Source organism: Denticeps clupeoides, chromosome 9 (genome assembly GCF_900700375.1).
Source record: "Denticeps clupeoides chromosome 9, fDenClu1.1, whole genome shotgun sequence".
Lineage (NCBI taxonomy): Eukaryota > Metazoa > Chordata > Actinopteri > Clupeiformes > Denticipitidae > Denticeps > Denticeps clupeoides.
This window is the reverse complement of record NC_041715.1, coordinates 22,574,750-22,595,279: the sequence shown is the minus strand read 5'-3', so window position 1 is coordinate 22,595,279 and position 20,530 is coordinate 22,574,750. Positions and strand designations below refer to the sequence as shown.

General features: G+C 40.2%; 1 protein-coding gene across 2 annotated transcripts; it reads left to right on the top strand.

Moving 5' to 3' along the window:
* The first annotated feature begins 95 nt into the window (after positions 1-95).
* On the top strand, positions 96-20,410 carry stam2 (signal transducing adaptor molecule (SH3 domain and ITAM motif) 2). 2 transcript variants are annotated; one of them, XR_003750767.1, is made up of 15 exons: positions 96-243; positions 1,619-1,703; positions 3,399-3,474; positions 5,685-5,780; positions 5,894-6,040; positions 8,264-8,333; positions 9,024-9,216; positions 10,227-10,321; positions 10,399-10,484; positions 14,735-14,822; positions 14,963-15,017; positions 16,281-16,428; positions 18,977-19,028; positions 19,316-19,458; positions 19,626-19,753. XR_003750767.1 is itself a non-coding variant. In XM_028991022.1 (14 exons), the coding sequence occupies exons 1-14, from the start codon at positions 204-206 to the stop codon at positions 19,816-19,818; spliced, it is 1,515 nt and encodes a 504-aa protein (XP_028846855.1). In that variant the 5' UTR covers positions 96-203; the 3' UTR covers positions 19,819-20,410. The 2 variants fall into 2 exon arrangements, 1 of the variants encoding a protein (XP_028846855.1); XM_028991022.1 differs by lacking the exon at positions 18,977-19,028 and having other exon boundaries at positions 19,626-20,410.
* The last annotated feature ends 120 nt before the right edge of the window (positions 20,411-20,530 follow it).

The following is a 20,530-nucleotide window of genomic DNA, read 5'->3' as shown; positions in this document are numbered from 1 at the left end:
ATCAGTATGCATATTTTGAGGATTTTGTCTGCAATTTTTCCAGACTTTTTATTCAGGCATGTTGTAAGACAGCCAGGTTTACGGAAGAGCAACTGGTAAAAAGTGGAGGTTGATGGATGAGGAAGGGATATTTTTCTAATCCGTATTTTTCTTTCTCTTTGATTATTTCAGTGAGTTAGAATTATTCGTCTGAAGGAACTGACATGCCTTTATTCTCGCAGAACCCTTTCGACCAGGATGTGGGTAAGTTCAAAAGTTTGAAGACTTTATTTTTCGCCCTGAACCACAGTAACTCTCGCTGACTGTAACTAGCCATGTACCCAGAACGCTTTTAAATACGATAATGTGTGGTCAAGTACATGAATAGTTTTTTCTTACATATAATGTAGCACATGCTTTAGCGAATTACGAGTAAAATGTATATTTTTAATGAACTTAAATAGAAACAAAACTGACAACTACACAAGTAAAGTAGCTAATACAGAATACAAAATTCAAATTTTAAAGGAGGACACAAAGTAAAATGATCGGACAGTTTGAATAATTAAGACCATTTACTGGGTCTTAAAACAGATTATTTGAGGTAAAACTACAGATCAAGATGAAAGAAGACATTATGATCGATAGAACATTGTATATATATCAAAGTATTTACCCATTCTTACATTTCTAAATAATTACTTATCAGTATTATAACTCAATATTTTGCTGAAAACAAATGTTAATATATTTATACATATGAAATTTCTTTTCTTAACTTGTGGAGGACTGGAATACACCTTGATCCCAGATAAGAAATAATATTTTTATAAAGCTGAGTACCTCTGCCTAATTTCTTTTTGGTGTTTCTCAACCATAACCATATTGAACCTGGAAAGAAACTGGAAATAATCATGTTAATAACTGTTATGAATTAAAACGAACATATATTTTGCTAGTAATGTTATCGTTATTGCCTTCTCACATGTTCAAATTAAATGTCATAATGAGTTCCAGTTCAAATTTTCTGCAGTGTAAGTGGGGAACCACGCAGACTTTTCATAATGGGGATGTTTCGCAACTGTAATGTTGTGGGGACTCCCTATGATTTATCTGCTCAAAGGTGCATTCTGCAAAAATATATAAACATGACTATAGAGCCTTATGATCAAATGGACTGCTAGTTTTTTGTAAATATCAAGATTCTAGCAAATGTACAAATAGTTTAATTGTTGTTTAAAGTTGATTCATTTAGTTACAAATCTTCAATCTTAAAAGGAGTTTCACTGTAAATGCTGTGTTCTTCGTCAATATAAGTGTACATTTAATCCACTGAACATGTCCTTTATGATTTATGTTATGTACTAAATATTTTTTGGAGTGTCTGATTGAGTTGACAAAATACAAGACCTCAGGTATAAGAAATGTTATTTTAAAAAGGGCTAAGTGTCTTGCTCAGGGACACATGGTAGAAGGTGGGGGTTTTGAGCCATGTGGTCTTCTGGTTCATAGGTGCTACCATTATCATGACAGAAACATGTGACGTCACATCATTGAGGCCAGAAGACGCTGTTGTAAATACAAAATGCCTCCCATAGTGGGCACTGCATGATTGAAATTTTAATGTTTGGATTTTTAGAGAAGGTGACCGATGAAACCAATACTACAGATGACTGGGCTCTCATCATGGATATATGTGACCGTGTCGGAACATCACCAAATGGGTATGTAAATGTGGGTCTAATCACATCATGTGTATTAAAACCACCATTAGTTATTTCTTCTCCCCCTAGAAACAGATCATAACTTGTACTTCTAGCATTGCAAAAGAGAGACAGTTTTAGGCAGTGGTGAAGCTAATTAAAAGTAGCTAAAAGTCCGTCTAGTAGGTCACAGATTACTGTTCTTATACTGTTGATTTTATTATATCAACAGTTGCATTACATTCAACTTGTTCAATCAAACGCTTACATCAGATGGTCACTGTTCAGCGCAAGGAGTAGACGTGGTTAACACCATCACTGTGCACCACCCTTAAAGTCCCATCACATAATGCATTTTATATGTTACACCTCGTTATCACAGCTCGATATTTTCCTCACACTGTCGTGGTTGAACACTGTGCTTTTGATGTCGTGCATCCATGTTCAGTGCACCATTTTAGTTTCAAAGCCAGCTTCCATGATTTGTTTCTAACAGTTGCACAACAATGCGTCACCAAGCACAGAGGTCAACGATCAACTAAATTCAATTTTGACCATGGTGTGTGCAGAAACTCACGAAGGCACAGCACAAAATTCCTCTCCAAATTCCAATCACTTCGCAGCACTGTGCTTGTTTCATTCAGTCTGAAACCTTATATTATGGACTGAAAAATGGATCGGTAAGTTTAAGGAGGTAATTCAGTGAGCTTTTACCTGACCTACATGGTTTTTAGTTGCCGGTGAAGCGGATTTTTGATGAACCTTCAGGCTAGTGGTGAGACAGCTTTACATTTACAACATTTACAAGACACCATTATCCAGAGCTACTTACTATCAGTAGTTACAGGGACAGTCCCCCCCTGGAGACACTCAGGGTTAAGTGTCCTGCTCAGGGACACGATGGTAGTAAGTGGGGTTTGAACCTGGGTCTTCTGGTTCATAGGCGAGTGTGTTACCCGCTAAGCTACTACCACCAACATTTAGCTCTTTGGGTTTTATTTCAGAGCAAAGGAGTGCGGGTGTTAAAAATAAATGACTTTCTTTTAATAAAACCATTTTGCTTGTCAGAAATAATACCAGGCAGAACATTCTCCAATCGGAGAACAATTCTCTTGGCCAGGATTTTAACATCAGAATTCAGCAGTGAAAGAAGTCTTTATGAGGCACAGGAGGGATCTGTAATTGAAGCTTGGGTTAAAGAAGAAGGAAGAGAACCACTTTCCAGGGAATAGTTCAACATTGACAGAAGCAGAGGGGACAATGTGTCTCTAAATTTCTTAAAAATTCAACAAAACTGTTCTGTCTGGGCTGGAACTGATCCATAATGGAGGAGTCTAAAGAAAGATCTAATGTATACAGAGGTGAGTAAAATGACAATTCCACTGTGGTGCCGTATATAAACTGCGAGGTTGGAACGTGATTGCTGCTATTGTACCAGCATACCAGGAAGGGCAGGACCTCCACAGCTCGACATATGTGGTGTCATTAGAGCATTGGTGTCATTGGTCACACCTACGGCAAACCCCATAGTAAAACAACACACTCTGTTATCAAAGAACAAGGTTGTATGTTACATTTTGTTTCAGTGGTTTGGATTTTTGTGTGTTGTTGGAATACATTTCATATGCGAAGTTGTCACTGGAAGCCTTGTGGGGCAATAACAGACAATTTTCCTGATTTGAATTTCAGATATTTGTCATCTTTTGTCTCTCACAGTGCCAAGGAATGCCTTCGGTCAATAATGAAGCGTATGAGCCACAAAGTCCCACATGTTGCCATGCAAGCACTAACCGTGAGTACCGTACACGCAATCAGAAATACACATATGCACAAGGGGGCAGTGGTGGCCTAGCGGTTAAGGAAGTGGCCCCGTAATCAGAAGGTTGCCGGTCCGAATCCCGATCCGCCAAGGTGCCACTGAGGTGCCACTGAGCAAAGCACCGTCCCCACACACTGCTCCCTGGGCGCCTGTCATGGTGCCCACTGCTCAATCAGGGTGATGGTTAAATGAAGAGCACCGCGTGCTGTGCTGCTGTGTATCACATGTGACAATCACTTCACTTTCACATGGACACAAAGATTGTTTAGGTACAGAAAGAAATGCAATTCTACTTACTACTTTATCTAGAACGCCTTACGATCAGCAAGTGTCTTGCTCAGGGATACAATAGCAGTTCGTTGTCTTCTGTTTCATAGGCGAGTGTCTTAGTCTCTAGGGTATGTATAAAACATTTTGTAGGCATTACTGTTTGGATATCAAGTTAACAGATTTGTTTGTCATGTAACACATGTGGCAATTGACATTTGGAGATCTAACATATGGCTTAATGTCAGTGTTGAGCCTAACTGCTCATTGGGTGGACAAAGATTTTGCCACGTACTTCTACAAACATCTAAAAGAATGACGGGATCCCATGGCTTTAATGCTAATGGAGATTTTGTAATAAATATTGGAAAGAGACAAAAAAAAGTTGCCTTGAAATACTTCATGGTTCTGTATTTTTTTTTGTTACATAGTTTATTCCTGCCTTTTAATTTTTAAACCTACTGACACTTCAGCATATATATTATTGTGATCATATTTTTTTTATATTCAGGTTTTGTTAGGAGTATCAACATGCAATAAAGGCTACAAGCGTGGGACCCTAGTAAACACAAATCCTAAGTCTGTAGCATGTATGTTAATATTAGAGCGTACAGGGCGATTCTCTGGAAAATGAAACCAAAATGCTAAAAACAATTTTGTCCTAATATTGTGTACTTCGATATTGTGGAACATCATTTAATTTCAGTGTATTAAAAAAAAAAAAAGTAAGGTTTTACAAACATTTGAAACACTGCAATTTAACATTTTTAAGAATTTCAATGAAATGAAATGCAAATTATCATAACCCAGACATTCAAAGATCAATTTATATCTGTAATGTTGTTGTGTTGTACATGGTGTACTGTATGAATATTTTAATTAAGCCTGATTCACTATTCAATATAAAATAGTTTTTAACATTTTTGGTTTCATTTCCCAGAGAATCGCCCTTTAGCCGAATAAAACCTAAAGCGTACCATAAGGTGATCATATTATTTCATACTACTTAACAGTGCAAACAAAAAAATCCAGACGTTGGCACTGCATACGTTAATCTGTGCCGTACAGATGGCATGTACAGTCAATATACAGAAGTAGACCCAATAAAATCCAGTATATCTGACACTAGACATGACGTTATGTACAACAGTGATACACAATTTACAGGTCAGTATTATAGTATTATACATAATAAGACTGCGTTTATATGTATGTGTATAAAAGATAAACATATTGTAAATAGTAGAGATTATTGCATATTGTCTGAGACTGATAGTAATATGAGTTTGTGTGTATTTAGTGCAATAATTCTTGTGGGAAGAAACTGTCTCTGATTCCGTTGGTCCTAGTGCGCCTCTCAGAGGGCAGGAGGTTGAACAGACTGTGAGTCTCTGAGTCCCTCAGCTCTGTTGAGGCTGCAGGATGGATACATGTCTTTAAGTGAGTGGAGGGGGCAGCCAGTGGTTTTCATTGCAGTCTTGACTACCCTTTGCAGCCTCTTCCGGTCTGACTCTGTGCAGTGGAAGAAACCATACTGGGATGCAGTAAGTCAGGATGCTCTTGATGGTGGAGCAGTAGAAGGTCACCAGCAGCTGATGTTATTTCTCCTGAGCACTTTCAGGAAGTGCAGGGAGTGCAGGGAGCCTGTGCTTAGTGTCTGAGGGGAGGATCCCAGGCTTATTGTCAGGGGCCGGTGGGTTTCTGAAATGTACAACCTTTGTGATCGCTTTATTAGGTTATTTTTTGTTTATGTATGTATAATACACCTTTACTCTTGACTAGTCTTTAACTAGTTTACATTATGATAATCACTAAATCAATTGACAGCCCTATACTATAAAATTCATAGTCCTTTACTGTATTTTATAAATCCATCCTTTATTAACAATCATGTTAATTGATTTGTTCTCTGACAGTTGTTGGGTGCATGTGTCTCCAACTGTGGCAAGATCTTTCACCTAGAAATCTGCTCCAGAGAGTTCACCAGTGAAGTGAGGGCTCTCATGAACCGGGTATGAAATTTTAGTTTGTGCTATTTTCTCATTTTGATGTTTTACATTAAAAATGAATATAAATTCACGCTTTTCTAACTTTTCTAAATAACACTGGTCTTCTGCTTCTTTAGGCCCATGCCAAAGTGTGTGAGAAACTCAAAGCTATGATGGTGACGTGGGCTGAAGAGTTCCAGAAAGATCCACAGCTCAGCCTCATTAGCTCCACAATCAAGTTGCTGAAGGAGGAAGGAGTGAGCTTCCCTTCTCAGGGCTCTCAGGTACTATTCCTGTTAAATCCCACAGATCCCTGCTTTTAAAATTTAAAATATCCAAACTTAAAAAAGTAAATGTAACTCCGACTTCGGCTAGGGGGATTAGCTCAGTCAGATGCTCCCGCAGACTTTTTAAATATTTCATTTTCATTCAGACATTCAGGCATCTGCGCTAACTATGGTGGCTGTCTCCTCCCTACTAGAACAGCACAGGGAGATGCTGGCAAATGACTTCAAAACTTCTTTTAGTTGATTGGAAACATTAAGATCCGGTTGGCCGTGATTATCCTTATTCAAGTGACAGACTGGTGAATACTAAGTTTACTGCTTTTTCTTTTAGCGTTGTCACACCGGTGGGTGGGGGTGGAGGGAGACTTCCTTTAATTCCAGGGTATAGATATAGATTTTTTATTATAGATTATTATTTATTATTGCTTCATGTCTTGTGGGTGGGGCAGCATTTACATTCCTCTTTTCAGGCCAGAGGTGTTTACAAAAATACAAAAGTAGTATTAGCCAAAAATGTCGCCCCCAATATGCCAATATATAAACATGTTTTTTCACTATTACCTCATTTGCGCTCATACTCTCATTCTTGGCAGAGATCTTAACTGCAATTAGTAATTTTACTTTCTTTCATTTATTATTTTTATTTATTTATTAAAATATTCTTTTATTCAGTCCTATTCGTTCCAACTGTGGCATCTCTAATGTGTGCCATTGTCTTCATCCTAATAGAAGGGAGTACTCCTTTCTCACAGCTTCTCACTGGTACACCATACCTATTTCAGTATTGATTATTGGTCAAATTCTGTGATTACCAGAATATAGTAATATCACACCATGCCCCTGTTGTGTTATCTATGACTCTCCCTGATGTTTCTTTGTAGAATATTGTATTTTGAAAGCACTGGGCATTTCAAGTTGTTATAAATAGTTTGTATGTTTCACTCTGAAATTAAACATTTCACTATTAGTAATTTGTATGCAACTTTTCATTGATATGCAAGCAAGTGCCCTTTATCATATTGATCTCAATAATTGCAATATGTTTTTTTTTCCCCCAAATCGTGCAGCCCTAACTGCAAGCCATTTTTAGTGGACAAATAATTTTATATAATGCAAACACGAAGAAAAAGGCCTGTATAGAATCTCTTTAATTAGTTAACCATATTAAAGAAATTGATCTACTTTATGCCAAGGCCAAATGCTCAGAATTATATAATTTTCATCATTGCACTCAGCTTAATTATGTTTAGTTTTTTCCAATACATTCAAGTGTGGCAAACTTCCTCCATCTTTTTATGAAGCAATTATAAGACGAAAGGTTAAGATCTTTTCCTATAGGCCGATTTCTTTATTAAATGTTTAGGCAAACATTTTGGCATGCAGGTTGGGAAACTGGTTTTATTAGGAATCATTTAATCTTATTTCAACATTTGTTGGTTATTTGATATTATACACCCTTCTTCTCAAACTCTGCGTAGATGCTGAGAAGGCAACAAAATAGATTTCATAAATGACACTACTATATCTGCGCACTAATGACTCCCAACAGTCATAATCCTTTAACCTCCAGCAAGGAACTCGTCAGGGCTGCCCTTTAAGTCCTCTACTTTTCGATCTGGCAATGGAGCCACTTGCACTATGTAGTTGTGATTATGTGGTGGCCTAGCGGTTAAGGAAGCAGGCCCGTAATCAGAAGGTTGCAGGTTCGAATCCCGATCCGCCAAGGGGCCACTGAGGTGCCACTGAGCAAAGCACCGTCCCCACACACTGCTCCCCGGGCGCCTGTCATGGCTGCCCACTGCTCACTAAGGGTGATGGGTTAAATGCAGAGGACAAATTTTGTGTGTATCACACGTGACAATCACTTCCCTTTCCTTTCCTTCCTTGTCACTGGGATCTGGAGGAGAGGAGTTGATCACATTGTATCATTGTATGCAGATGATTTATACCATATATATCCATCTGATCAATATTGAATCACTTGGCCAGTGGATACATATTAAACCTTTATAAAAGCAAGTTGTTTCCTGTGGATGGACTTCTAAATTCCCCTTTAAAATAGTAGAAAATCTATTTAGGTATATCAGTTCTAGACTAGGCGTAATTGAGGCATGGTACTTTAGTCAACACTTAATGGCGACTCTTATCAGATTTTTGGAATGTGGGTCCACATACTACACACATTTACTTCAAAACTTGACCGCTGTCATTCTTGTCCAGAGTTCCATCGGCAAGTCCAACAGCTGTGCAGTTCCTAGCCGAGGCATTGATGATGATGAACTAGCCAAAGGTGAGACTTGATTTCTCAGTATAACTTTTATTATTTGAGTTGCATTTTGTTGTATGCACCGTGTGCTGTGCTGCAGTGTCTCACAATGACAATCACTTCACATTCATTTTCAATATCAAACTAATGAACGCAATTGGAAATTTACCCTGAGGGGCGAACTGTGATTGTTCCAAATGGTTACTTTGATGTGGTTCCCGAATATCAGTGGTTGGCCAAGCGGGTAAGGAAACTGACCCAAAATGGGAAGGTTTTGGGTTTGAATCCCGAACCACCAAGGTGCCATTCAGCAAAGTCTCATCCCCACACACTGCTCTCCGTTTGCCTTTCATGGCTGCCCACTGCTCACCAAGGGTGATGGGTTAAAAGCAGAAGACACATTTTGTTGTGTGCACCGTGTGCTGTGCTGTTTTACAATGATAATAGCTTAACTTTTGTTTTCCAAAGGAACAAAGAAGCATAATTTGCCTCTCTGCATATGACTAGCATGTGCTTCATATGTAAAGCATCTACATTTTGTAAAGAGCAAAATGGGATTTGTGAAGATGGCCGATAAATCCATATAAATCCTTTTAGGCATCTGCCCACAGTTGCACATGTTTCCATCTGTTCCAAAATTAAAAATAATTCCTGAATATGTATTGGATTTTTCTTAATTTTCTCTCTATTTTTTTCTTCTTTCTCCACCATCAGCCATTGAACTGTCCTTACAGGAGCAGAAGCAGCATGTCGAGACGCGACCCCTTACATACACCGTTGACCCGCCTTTTAATGTCACCAGTGGGAAGGAGCCACGTAAAGTGCGTGCTCTCTACGACTTTGAGGCCGCAGAGGACAATGAACTCACCTTCAAAGCTGGAGAGCTCATTGTTGTCCTGGACGACAGGTAAAGAGGAATCCTGTTATTCTCTAAATCGGGTTTTTGGTTTCTAAAAAACCTGCTGTCACCCAAAGTGCTCTCTTTATTTGGCGTCTAGTTCTCCTCTGCGGTTCGTGGAACACATTGTTGTTCTCCAGCCTTGTTCTTCATGAGAAACGTGCACCATAGAGTGGATTTCTTGTAGTTGCTGCAGCACAACCATAAACATATTATCTGCCATTGTTGTATATATGATTCATTCGGGGTTATAGGTCAGGTTGGGCTAATACGTGAGCGTTTTCACTAAATATTGTCTTGTGTCCTTTATGAATGTTTTCAGTATTTTTCTTATTTGTATTTTTTTATTATTAAATCTCAGAAGTAGTTTGGGAGTGGGGACAGCTGTTTTAGATGGGTGTCTATTGTCTAATGTTAAATTAAAATTAGAACGTCTTTTGTTTTATCCTCCACATTCATTTGGTGCCATTCAGACCAAAACTTCCATTACCCGTTAGGCACGTGAGAACTCAACATATTTACTTTCACAATGCCTCACAATGCCTCTGGCTTTTTCTGTTCTCTGTATGATAACTTTTGAAGAGTGAAAGCCGAGACTTTATGGTGTCTGATTCTTTAATACATTTCAGGTTGTTTTTTGAGACAAATTGCCTCATTTCCAGTCATTGACCTGGACGCTCAGGATAAAGGTGTTTGCTAAATGCTGTAAATGAAATGAAAAGCATACAGTCTTTGTCTAATTCAGATGGAGGAGAAGGAATGGAAGAGATGGTTGACAACATTTGATTTATACTCTTGCTCAGTCAGGTTTTAATAATACCCCCTCTGCTGGTAGACCCTTGCAATAATGTATTCCCATTGCCTGTTAAACCAAATCAAGCAATTAATCAATATCATTTTTTTAAGCTTATGCAACATACACAAAACTAACAGTAGATAAAGAGGAAATTACAGGTTATAACCTGTATGAAGTGATAGTATAGTTTGTTTTGGTGATTTATGTAACCTCTGACCAACAGTGACCCTAACTGGTGGAAAGGGGAGAACCACAGAGGAGTTGGACTTTTTCCATTTAACTTTGTCTCGACCAACCTCAACTCTGATCCAGAACTAGGTACAACCAATTATCCAGTGAATAATGTTTTAGCTTTGTTGTAAAAACGTTGAGTCCATGCTCTCTCTCATTCACAGTCACCATTGTGGAGAATGTTGCTCCTGCTGCTGCAGCTCAAGAATCCTTTGAAAAAGTGGAGCCAGAGTTGGTGGTCATAGATGAGGTGAACATTTACAGCATATAAATAGAAATATTGGCCTGCACCATTACATGTTGTGCATTACACTTTGCACCATTACATGTTGTGCAATGTTGCTTGAAAGTTGGTGAATAAACTTCTTTCAGCATAAATTCAACTAAATTTAATTAAAAACTAAATTGCACCCACAGGAAGACTCAGTGGTGCAGCACACACATAAAACAGTTGTTACATTACACAACAGGTGTGTGTTTGTGTGTGTGTGAGAGGAACACGAGAGAGTTTCACTGCATTGTCTACCAGGGGAGATGTTAATTCAGCAGCAGCCTTGGCTGAGGCCAATTCTCATTAGGGGGGAGCAAAAAGCAGATAGCATGGGGTTGGCTGGGTTTCTTGGTGGAAACACAGCTCAGTGTCCATGCTGGTCTACATCCAAAATCCTCTGCAGAGTTGATAGCTTCTTCGTAAAGTAATCCAATTCTGCGATCAATAATCACAGTCTGAGTGCCCACAGCTCTGCACCCTCCATCAGTCAATCTGGCCAGCCTTTTGGGGTTTTCAGCGTCTGTCACTGTTTTCTTAAGTTTTCAATAAACCAGGACAATGCCTTATCCAATCAGCACAAATCCAGGCACATGACCCTACACTTCTCCCATCTGTCCCTCATGTAGCTCTTCTTTTTATGAAGATTGTGTCAATTGCGTTGAGACCAGACGATCAAGTCCATGGTTTCTGTAAGCACCAAATGTTGCTGTTTGTTAAATGTTACGATGTCCTATGTGGAACACTGGGTGGCGCATGTAATTGTTTCAGGTATAAAGGTAGTAAACTCAATGTTGTGGCTAGGTATTTTTACCCGGAAAGGGTTTTGACCGCCTACGTGACACCAAAAGGGCAACGCTTTGCTGTGCTGCTTGCTACCGAGCTTACTGGTGATAACTGTTAAGTGATGTTATGGAATAAATGGTAGTAGCCTAGTGGGTAACACTTACTGATTGTAAGTCGCTCTGGATAAGGATGTCTGATAAATGCTGTAAATGTAAATGCATTCAACATCAAGCGTCATCTAATTGCGTAGCATATATAGTAACAAATGTTACCATCAAGCGTTTCAGCCAGGCCATGCCGGGGCCAGGCACCTCAGTAGTTCTGTGTTAGACCAAACTCCTTTAATATTAGTCCAAAACCTGCACCAATACGGACTCTAGTAAACGAACGTCGGTGTCCTGCCTGGATTGAATTAAGACCAGCCAAGAGCCGTCTGTTTCTTGTCTGGATGTACGTGGGCCTATTGGTGATGGAGCTTTTATTTGGATACCGAAATCTGCCGTTTCAATTGTGTGCACACATACCCGGGTATAAAAAACGAGTGTTACAGCCGGCAGACTGAGTGTGTAAACCGGTAACTTCGAGCTGTTGTTTAAATTGACTGTTTATAATGGAGATGAGCGACACACAGAATGCAATGCAAACCGCTGGTATGAAAAGAGTCACCAGCAGTCTAAACGCGCTGAAGCGCTTGCTGATAAATTAGTTACTTTGCAAACGGACAAAGTTGGACAAAGCCAGCGTTATCAAAAAATCTACTTTTAAGGTTTAAGGAATGATAAACCACAGTTACAAATTGCTCTGAAGGAACTGATAGGAAAATATAAGGATGCAAAGCGTATTCATGAGTCTTTAGGTTTATTGCCTGTTGATGAAAAGGACTAACATGAGACTTGGTTTAAAGCCACATTGAAATGTGGTTTTAATGAGGTTATTTCTGAAACAAAGATGATTTTTTCAATGTGTCCTGAAAATAAGAATGTTGGTATGTGTATTGTTTTACCTGAAATGCTAGATGTTGGTCAAAATGGGTTCTGGGTTCTGAAACTGTACATGAGCATGATGAAAGTGGGGATGATATTGGTAGCAAACAGTCACATAAAAGTGTTAGCAGTGGTAGATCCAGTACATCTTCGGCTAGGATAAAGGCTGAGGCAGAGAGAGCTGCACCTTTTGCTAAAAGCTGCAGCTTTAAAGGAAAAACACATCCTGGAGGAGCAATTAAGAAGAAGAAGAAGAAGGGAGCAGCTTGACCTAGAGGCAGAGTTGGTTGCATCTGCTGCGAAGTTGGCTGTGCTACAGCCCTCTGATCAGAAAGGTTGTTCTGCAGCATCCTGCGATGGCATGAATTCTGAAGGCTGGGGACACCTCAGCTCCTCGTTGTTCATGGCCACTCTCCAGGGTACTTGAAGTTTTGTCAGGGACTGTATTGTCCAGTTTATCACATGGTATTTTTGTAACATTTTGTAACATTTATCCTGATTAACAGGGTCTGGTACATTCTGTGAAGCTACAGGCGAAATCGAACATTATTGAAAGGCCTGTGACCAAGTTCTGGTTGGTGCGTGAGGAATAACTATTGAGTGTACAATCCCTGACAAAAGTCTTGTCGCTTATCTATTTTGTAGAAACCCCTGCTATTACCTGACTTTTAATTAATCATTTGGTGTTAGAAATAGCTCATATGAAAAGCTAAAACCTACCAAATGATGAAAAAAGATTCATCATTTAATCAAGATAGAAAGGTCAAAGTTTTGTTGCCTATACAGAAATATGTCAGCAAATGAAGTAGTGGTGCTGTGAGATCCAAATTTAATATCTTGCATGACTTCCATGAGTGTGAAGGACTGCATCCATGCAGTTTGGCAAGGATTCATACAATTTATTCATGAAGTCATCAGGAACAGCAAAGAAAGCAGTCTTTCAGGCCTCCCAGAGTTCATCAATATTCTTTGGTTTCATCTTCCATGCTTCCTCTTTCATCCTACCCCACACATGCTCAATGATGTTCATGTCTGGTGACTGGGCTGGACTGCTTTTGTTCAGTGGCACCTCAGTGGCACCTTGGCAAAGTGGAATTTGTACCTGCAACCTTCTGATTACGGGGCCACTTTCTTAACCGCTAGGCCACCGCTGCCCCACTGCTGGCTCTGATACCCCTTACTTGGTCATGATAGCACAATGCTATTACAGTTAAGTACTGGTCTTGGTAACACTGATTGGAGGGGGATCATGCAGTTTGTTTGTGGCCAGCTGTGGCCCCTCCCACTTTCCCAGGGCCTGGCCAATACCATTTAGTGGCACAAGGGGTCTCTCGTTGGGACAGTACTTAGCCTAGCAGATAAGGAAACAGACCTGTAATCGGAAAGTTCAAACCCAGACACTCTGAGGTGCCACTGAGCAAAGTATACACTGCTCCACAGGCACCTTTCATGGCTGCCCACTGCTCCCTCATGGGTTAAATACAGAAACCACTTTTTACTGTGTGCACTGGGTGCTGTACTATGGTATGTCACATGTAATAACTTATGACGTTCTCTTTCACTTTCAAAGTGGGATTGGAAGATTCTCACTGAAGGCATCAAAACTATGAATGAACACATGTGGAGTTATGTACTTAAAAAATGTTTTCAGTTATTTCACCTTTTTTTTGTTATGTTGTAGTTTCTTCAAAATAGCCGCCCTTTGCTCTGATTACTGCTTTGCACACTCTTGGCATTCTCTCCATGAGCTTCAAGAGGTCGTCACCTGAAATGCTTTTCCAACAGTCTTGAAGGAGTTCCCAGAGGTGTTTAGCACTTGTTGGCCCCTTTACCTTCACTCTGCAGTCCAGCTCACCCAGAACCATCTCGACTGGGTTCAGGTCCGGTGACTGTCCAGAACTCCACATGTGTTCATTCATAGTTTTGATGCCTTCAGTGAGAATCTACCAACGTAAATGGTCATGAAAATAAAGAAAACACATTGAATGAGATGGTGTCCAGACTTTTAGCCTGTACTGTATCTCTTCTATGTGCCCTTCTGGGGAAGCATTTAAAAAAGCCAGTAAGATGCTAGGCGGCATCTCTAGATGTTTAAAGCAAGGGATGTATATCTTATAGGATTGGTTTGTGAGATCACAACTTATATATTGTGTTCAGATGTAGTGGACAAGTTAAGGGTCAAGTGTGGGGGGTGTCAACTGTAGGACCTGTCAAAGCCCATTGAGACACACTGTATGTGATTTTGGGCTACATAAGAAATAAACGTTGTTGTAGTCATCTTACCTCAAAATGGACACTGCTGCCTTTTCGAAGGTCCAATGGTTCTTGACTTTAAAGGCATGTCTTATGAACATAGTTTGGACCTAAGAACAAGTTCTCACGGTGTGTAGTTAGATTATGGAGTGGTTTGCATTTTTCTTGACCCATTGAACCATTTGAACCATTCTCTCCTGTGTTCTTTAGGAAAAGATGGACAAAACCCTGCAGCTGCTCCAAAACACAGACCCTGCTGATGGAAACCCTGACTGTCCAGAACTTCTTCAGTTAGAAGGTGACATGATTCTGATCAACTTATTCTGAAATGGACAATCTGTGTTTGTGTATGCCTTATGAATTTAAGAACTCTGGAAATGAATCTTCAATCTCTTCTCTATGATAGGGTTTCTAACATTGTTGTACTTCATGTTGTAGGTTCCTGTGAACAGATGAACCCCCTAATTGATGAAAAACTCAAAGAAATTGATAGGTAAAACCTGACAGATTTTTGGTACACAGTAAATTTTATTGGATTTATATTTACAAATTTAAGCCATTTTAATGCCACTTTCATCAAATATAAGCCAGATGCCTTCTAAAATACAATTTTACAAATAAAATACAACAGACTCATATTATGGAGCAGTGGTGGCCTAGCGTGTAAGGAAAAAGACTCATAATCAGAAGGTTGCCTGTTCGAATCTCCGAACCGCCAAGGTGCCACTGAGGTAAGCCAACACTGCTCCCCGGGCGCCTTTCATTACTGCCCACTGCTCACCAAGGGTGATGGATAAATACAGAGGATACATTTCTGCTGCCACCTGGCGAACATGAGACTTGGGAACAATCACAACAAGATGAATGGACTGATGTCATCGGCATGAGATGACGCTCGCTGAAGAGAAGCACAGAGTGAGGATTGGCGCCCATTGCTCTGTGGTTAGGCCATGGTTTTCTTTCTTGTTTTAAGGTGGCCTTTTGTAAGAGTTGGGAGCCATTGTCGGTGTGATTTGTTGTAGAAACGTTATCTGGCTGTTCTCTACCATGACAAGGCGTTGGAGCAGGACAGCACAGTTCCTTTACTTGCGGTTTTCTATGGCCATTGCGAGGCGGCAGCTGGAGCGGCACCAAACAGGCTAGGACTGTCCCTGGTCGGCACGTGCTGCACGTAGTAGTGCACGGTGACCAGTGGATTACTGACAGACTTGTTTCATTTGATTTATCTTCAGTATTTTTAAGAACTTTAAACTCTGGATTTAAAGATTAGTAGTCCTTTAATTTAATTTAGGAAAATCAGATGCCATTATGCAGGGTGACTTACAATAGTAGTTATAGGGACCGTCCCCCCTGGAGACATTCTGGGTTAAGTGTCCTGCTCAGAGACACAATGGTAATAAGTGGGGATTGAACCTGGGTCTTTTTGATTGTCTGGTTCACTGCAAAAGCTGTAGTGTTTTGATGTAGAGGGATCCAGTAAAGTGAAAGTGAACTCATTGTCAAATACTGAAGCACAGCACACAGTGCACACAACACCCATAGTGAGCAGTGGGCAGCAGTGAAAAGCGCCCAGGGAGTGTGGGGCGGTGTGGGGACGGTACCTTGATCAAGGGGACCTCACTGGTAGCTTGGGGTTCGACAACCTCCCAAGTACGTGTCCGTTTCTTTACTTGCTAGGCCACCACTGCCCCAGTAATCATATATGCTTCCATTTGTGTCATTTGTGTGCTGATATTAAATCTTTTTTTTCTCCCAGGAAACACTCTGAAATGTCTGAGCTGAATGTTAAGGTGTTAGAGGCTCTGGAGCTCTACAACCAGCTGATGAATGAAGCACCTCTCCTCTCTTCCTACTCCAAACTACACACTCATTATCCTGCACCACCCCCTGGTGTCAGCATGCAGGTTAGGTCAACACACAATGTTTTAACTCCAGTTTAGTCATAATTATATGTTAATGTTTTTTTTAAATGCTGTCGCTTGCATGATAAGTAATGTCAATCTAGTCAGTGTCTCCTTATCTCATCAGGTGGATCAGTCATTAACAGGACTCAGGGTGCATTTATGGTGTTCATTTATGTATATGCACCTGAAGTGTGAAGTGTTTGGTGATGGTTTGTCCAAGAAGAGATAAAATGTTCAACAGGTTTAGTGGTGGAAAAGTCCAAAGTAAAGAGCATCTCTCCATGTTTAAAGGTACTGGAAAGGCAGAGTAGTTGTTTAGTGTCATGGTCTAGATTACGTGTCCATAATGATGCTACTGGTCCACTTGAAGATCCCTGAAGCTGTAGTTGTAACGGTGGTGGTGGCTGTGGTGACCCTCTGGTTTGTTTCATGGTATGTCCTTGTTTAGCAGTTGTCAGGAACCAGGATTTATTTGCTGGTCTCTTCACTGGGGTCTGCCAGTAGTCTGTGCGCCTGATTCAGTGTCTGGGCAGCAGCGGCAGACGGTGGCACTGTATGACTGATACTGAAATATGTGGTTATGGTGGTATATTGGTGCTACAGTGGTCCAGCAGCCTAACTAGAGTGAATTGAGTCTCTGTATATGCTTGACTAAGTGAAAGTGAAGTGATTTGTCATTGTGATACACAGTACAGCACACGGTGGACACAACGAAATGTGTCCTTCTGATTACGGGGCCGCTTTCTTAACCACTGCCCTGTGACTGTGCAATTAAGTGGACTGACACTGTCTGGGATTTTAACAGAAGACCAGAGAAAACAGATAGGTTTTGAGATTGGATTTAAACACTGAGACTGTGTCTGAGTCCCGGACACTGACAGGCAAGCTATTCCACAACTGCGGAGCTCTATAGGAGAAGGATCTGCTCCCAGCTGTGACCTTCTGCACCTTTGGTACCAGTAGTGACCCCACACCCATTGATCGAAGGGGGCGTGGCGGTTCGTAAAGAACCAAAAGTTCACTCAGGTACTGTGGGGCGAGACCATTTAGAGGTTTATAGGTTAAAAGTAGGATTTTGTAGTCAATCCTAAATTTGATGGGTAACCAGTGCAGTGATTGTAAGACTGGGGTTATGTGGTCAAATTTCCTGGTTTTAGTTAGAACTCTGGCTGCAGCATTCTGTACTAGCTGGAGTTTACTCATGCACCTACTAGAGCATCCAGACAATAATGCATTGCAGTAATCTAACCTTGATGTAATAAATGCATGGACCAACTTTTCTGCATCATGCATTGAAATGATATTTCTTATTTTCGCAATATTTCTAAGGTGAAAGAATGCTATTCTAGTGACATTATCTATGTGTGAATTGAATGAGAGACCTGCATCAATGATGACACCTAGATCCTTCACTTCAATACTTGGTGAAATAGAAAGGCTATCCAGGGTTATTGTGTAGTCAGCCAGCTTACGTCTGGCTGCTTGAGACCCAAGTACAAGAGTTTCTGTCTTGTCAGGGTTTAACAGGAGAAAGTTGGTGAGCATCCACTGTCTAATGTCCTTCAGACAATTCTCTATATTGTTCAGCTGCTGCCTCTGATCTGGCACTTCTGATAAAGGCAGTTTTGATTTACCAAGTTTTGGTCAGGCACATTACTTCAGTGGGAATGATATTCACGGGTAATATATTGCTGAAACAGACACCACGTCCAGCCCGGGGAACAGAAAATGTAAAATGATGACAAAAATACCACCGTGTACATAAAGTGCTGTTGCAATGCTGTAGGTGTGTAGCAGTGAGACAGTTCAGATGTTTAGGAGGGAAACTGCGCCTTTCCTGGTTCTTGAGAGGAACAGGTCCTGGATGGAGGGCAGGGATCACCAATGATCTTTTCTGCAATCCGTACAGTCCTTGCAGTTGAGTGGCTGCTCCATACCAGACTGTGATGGAGCACAGGATGGACTCCATGACTGCAATGAACTGGATCAGCAGCTCCTGTGAAAGACTGGTCTTCCTCATTGTCTGAGGAAGTACATTTTCTGCTGGACCTTCTTGAAGATGGAAAAGATTGTGGTCAAAGGATTTCATGATCATTAGTAGTCTCGTTATAGTCGTTTTATTGGAGATCGAGATGATTGAGTGTATTCTGTGGTTTTAAAAATCAACTTACTATCTACAGGAGTTATTTTATCCAGTGTCTTATTTGCAGTGGTGGACAGTAATAAAGTGTTTTTGTGTAACTGTACTTTACTTTAGTAAAGTATTTACGTTTGTGGAGACTTTTTTTTTTTTTTTTTTTTTTTTACTTCTAATCTGGTACATTTCAATGTCAAAAATCGTACTTTTTACTCCTACTTTTTCAAAAGGCAGTCGTTCCCTTTCCTAAACTTTGACCTGTTGACACAGATGTGACATATGAAGTATAAGTGCACCAATCGGCTATTGACCTGCTATAGTCCAGTTTGCCAGAACATCCATGGCCTTATTTGAGATGATTTTTGTAGAAAAGGACACTTTCATTTCAAATGCCTTTTGTGCCTGTCTCAGCCACATACGATTTCATCTTACAACAATTCCCCATCTAAGGAAGCACATAGAGGTACGATTTATTTCTGATTGCTAGTTTCTCAAAATTAGCTAGACAGGTTGGGAAAACACCGCTACCTATAATGGCAGTAGCAGGTTAATTTTATCCATTTCTATTTGATTGCTGTCTTAGTTGTTGCAGTGTATTTTATAATATGGTATGTTTTCAGCGTTGCCAGATCCAGTTTCCCTCGTTTTTTATTTATTCATTTAATGTCTTTGTAAGAACTGTGCTATATGTGGGGGTTGTATATGGTGATGAATTGATGTAGATTTGGGCTCCCTCACTCTCATTTTCAGGGGTTTCCAGGATCATACATGCCTCTAACAGTCAACCAGGGCCCTTATGCCACAGGGTCTGACCAAGTGGGCCCACTCTCTTCCCTCCCACTCTCAGTCAGTGGTCCTCCCACTGGTCCACCAGTTCAACCCCATTACCTCAGGTAAATAAACCCTTAAAGATGACAGTCTGTTTAGCACTTTTTTATTATTTATCATTACAAATGTACATTATTGCTAAGCAATTTAGTTGATTTTGTGCTTCTATATTAGTGCATAATCGTTTTATGCTTGTATTTCACATTTTAAACCTTTTAACCACTTTCCTCAGCAATCCCATGAATAGTCCATACCTGGGTCAAGTGTCTGCCAGCCCCAGTCCATACCCACAACAGATGGCTGTGAATATGGAACTATCATCTTATCAGAACGCAAACCTCAACTGCAATCCAGTCTCGGCACCCGACCAGCCGCTTGCACAGAAACCGCAGCATGCAGCCTTTTACCAGCAGCCCCTGCTGTAGGGTGCAGCGCCTGTGCACATCACTGCCACCAAACTAGGGTGCATCAAAAGAGGAAGGTGATGAGGACATTGAATTGATATTTGAGACCACATAATGTGTATTAATATGAATGGCTGGCACAGGTTTTGGATCACTTGATAAGATTTGTTGGTTTTGTTGCAACCTGAAGAATTGAACTGGAAACTGTTTCCCCTTTTTGGCTAAATTACCACCAGCATTCTGCTACTGGTTCCTAGAGCATTGGCCACTATTTTTTTTGTGTTCAAGCCAAACTTTTGTCAACATTTTGATTGTGTAGTTAACATGTACATTAAATGTAAGTTATGTTACTGAAGGGCAGTAGTTAAATTGTATTGTTCTAGATCACAATTTTCCAACAATACAACCATGCAAGCGTCTCATTTTAGTTATGGCCCTGTTTTAATGTGCATGTCTTGCTGTAGTTAAAATGTTTTTCACGTAAATTTCCTAAATTTTTAACTTTATTCTCCTGTGTTTTATCAATTTATGTCTAAAATATACTTCTGTATTCTCACCTACATTTACATACTGATCACCAATCACATTTTCTTATTAAAGTTGGTTAATATTATCATGGGAAAAATCCTGCACATTCTTTAACCTGGAGTGAGTTCAGCTCCTTTCTGGTGGTTCTGAGCAGGGTTCCTATGGTCATTAAAAGCCTGGAGAATTATCCCGACCTTGTAAAGTT

Coding starts and splice junctions, on each gene's coding strand:
- stam2 (XM_028991022.1), top strand. CDS start 204: ATGCCTTTATTCTCGCAGAACCCTTTCGACCAGGATGTGG. Junction 6,041..8,263: donor TCCCTTCTCAGGGCTCTCAG/GTACTATTCCTG, acceptor ATTCTTGTCCAG/AGTTCCATCGGCAAGTCCAA. Junction 14,823..14,962: donor AGAACTTCTTCAGTTAGAAG/GTGACATGATTC, acceptor TTCATGTTGTAG/GTTCCTGTGAACAGATGAAC.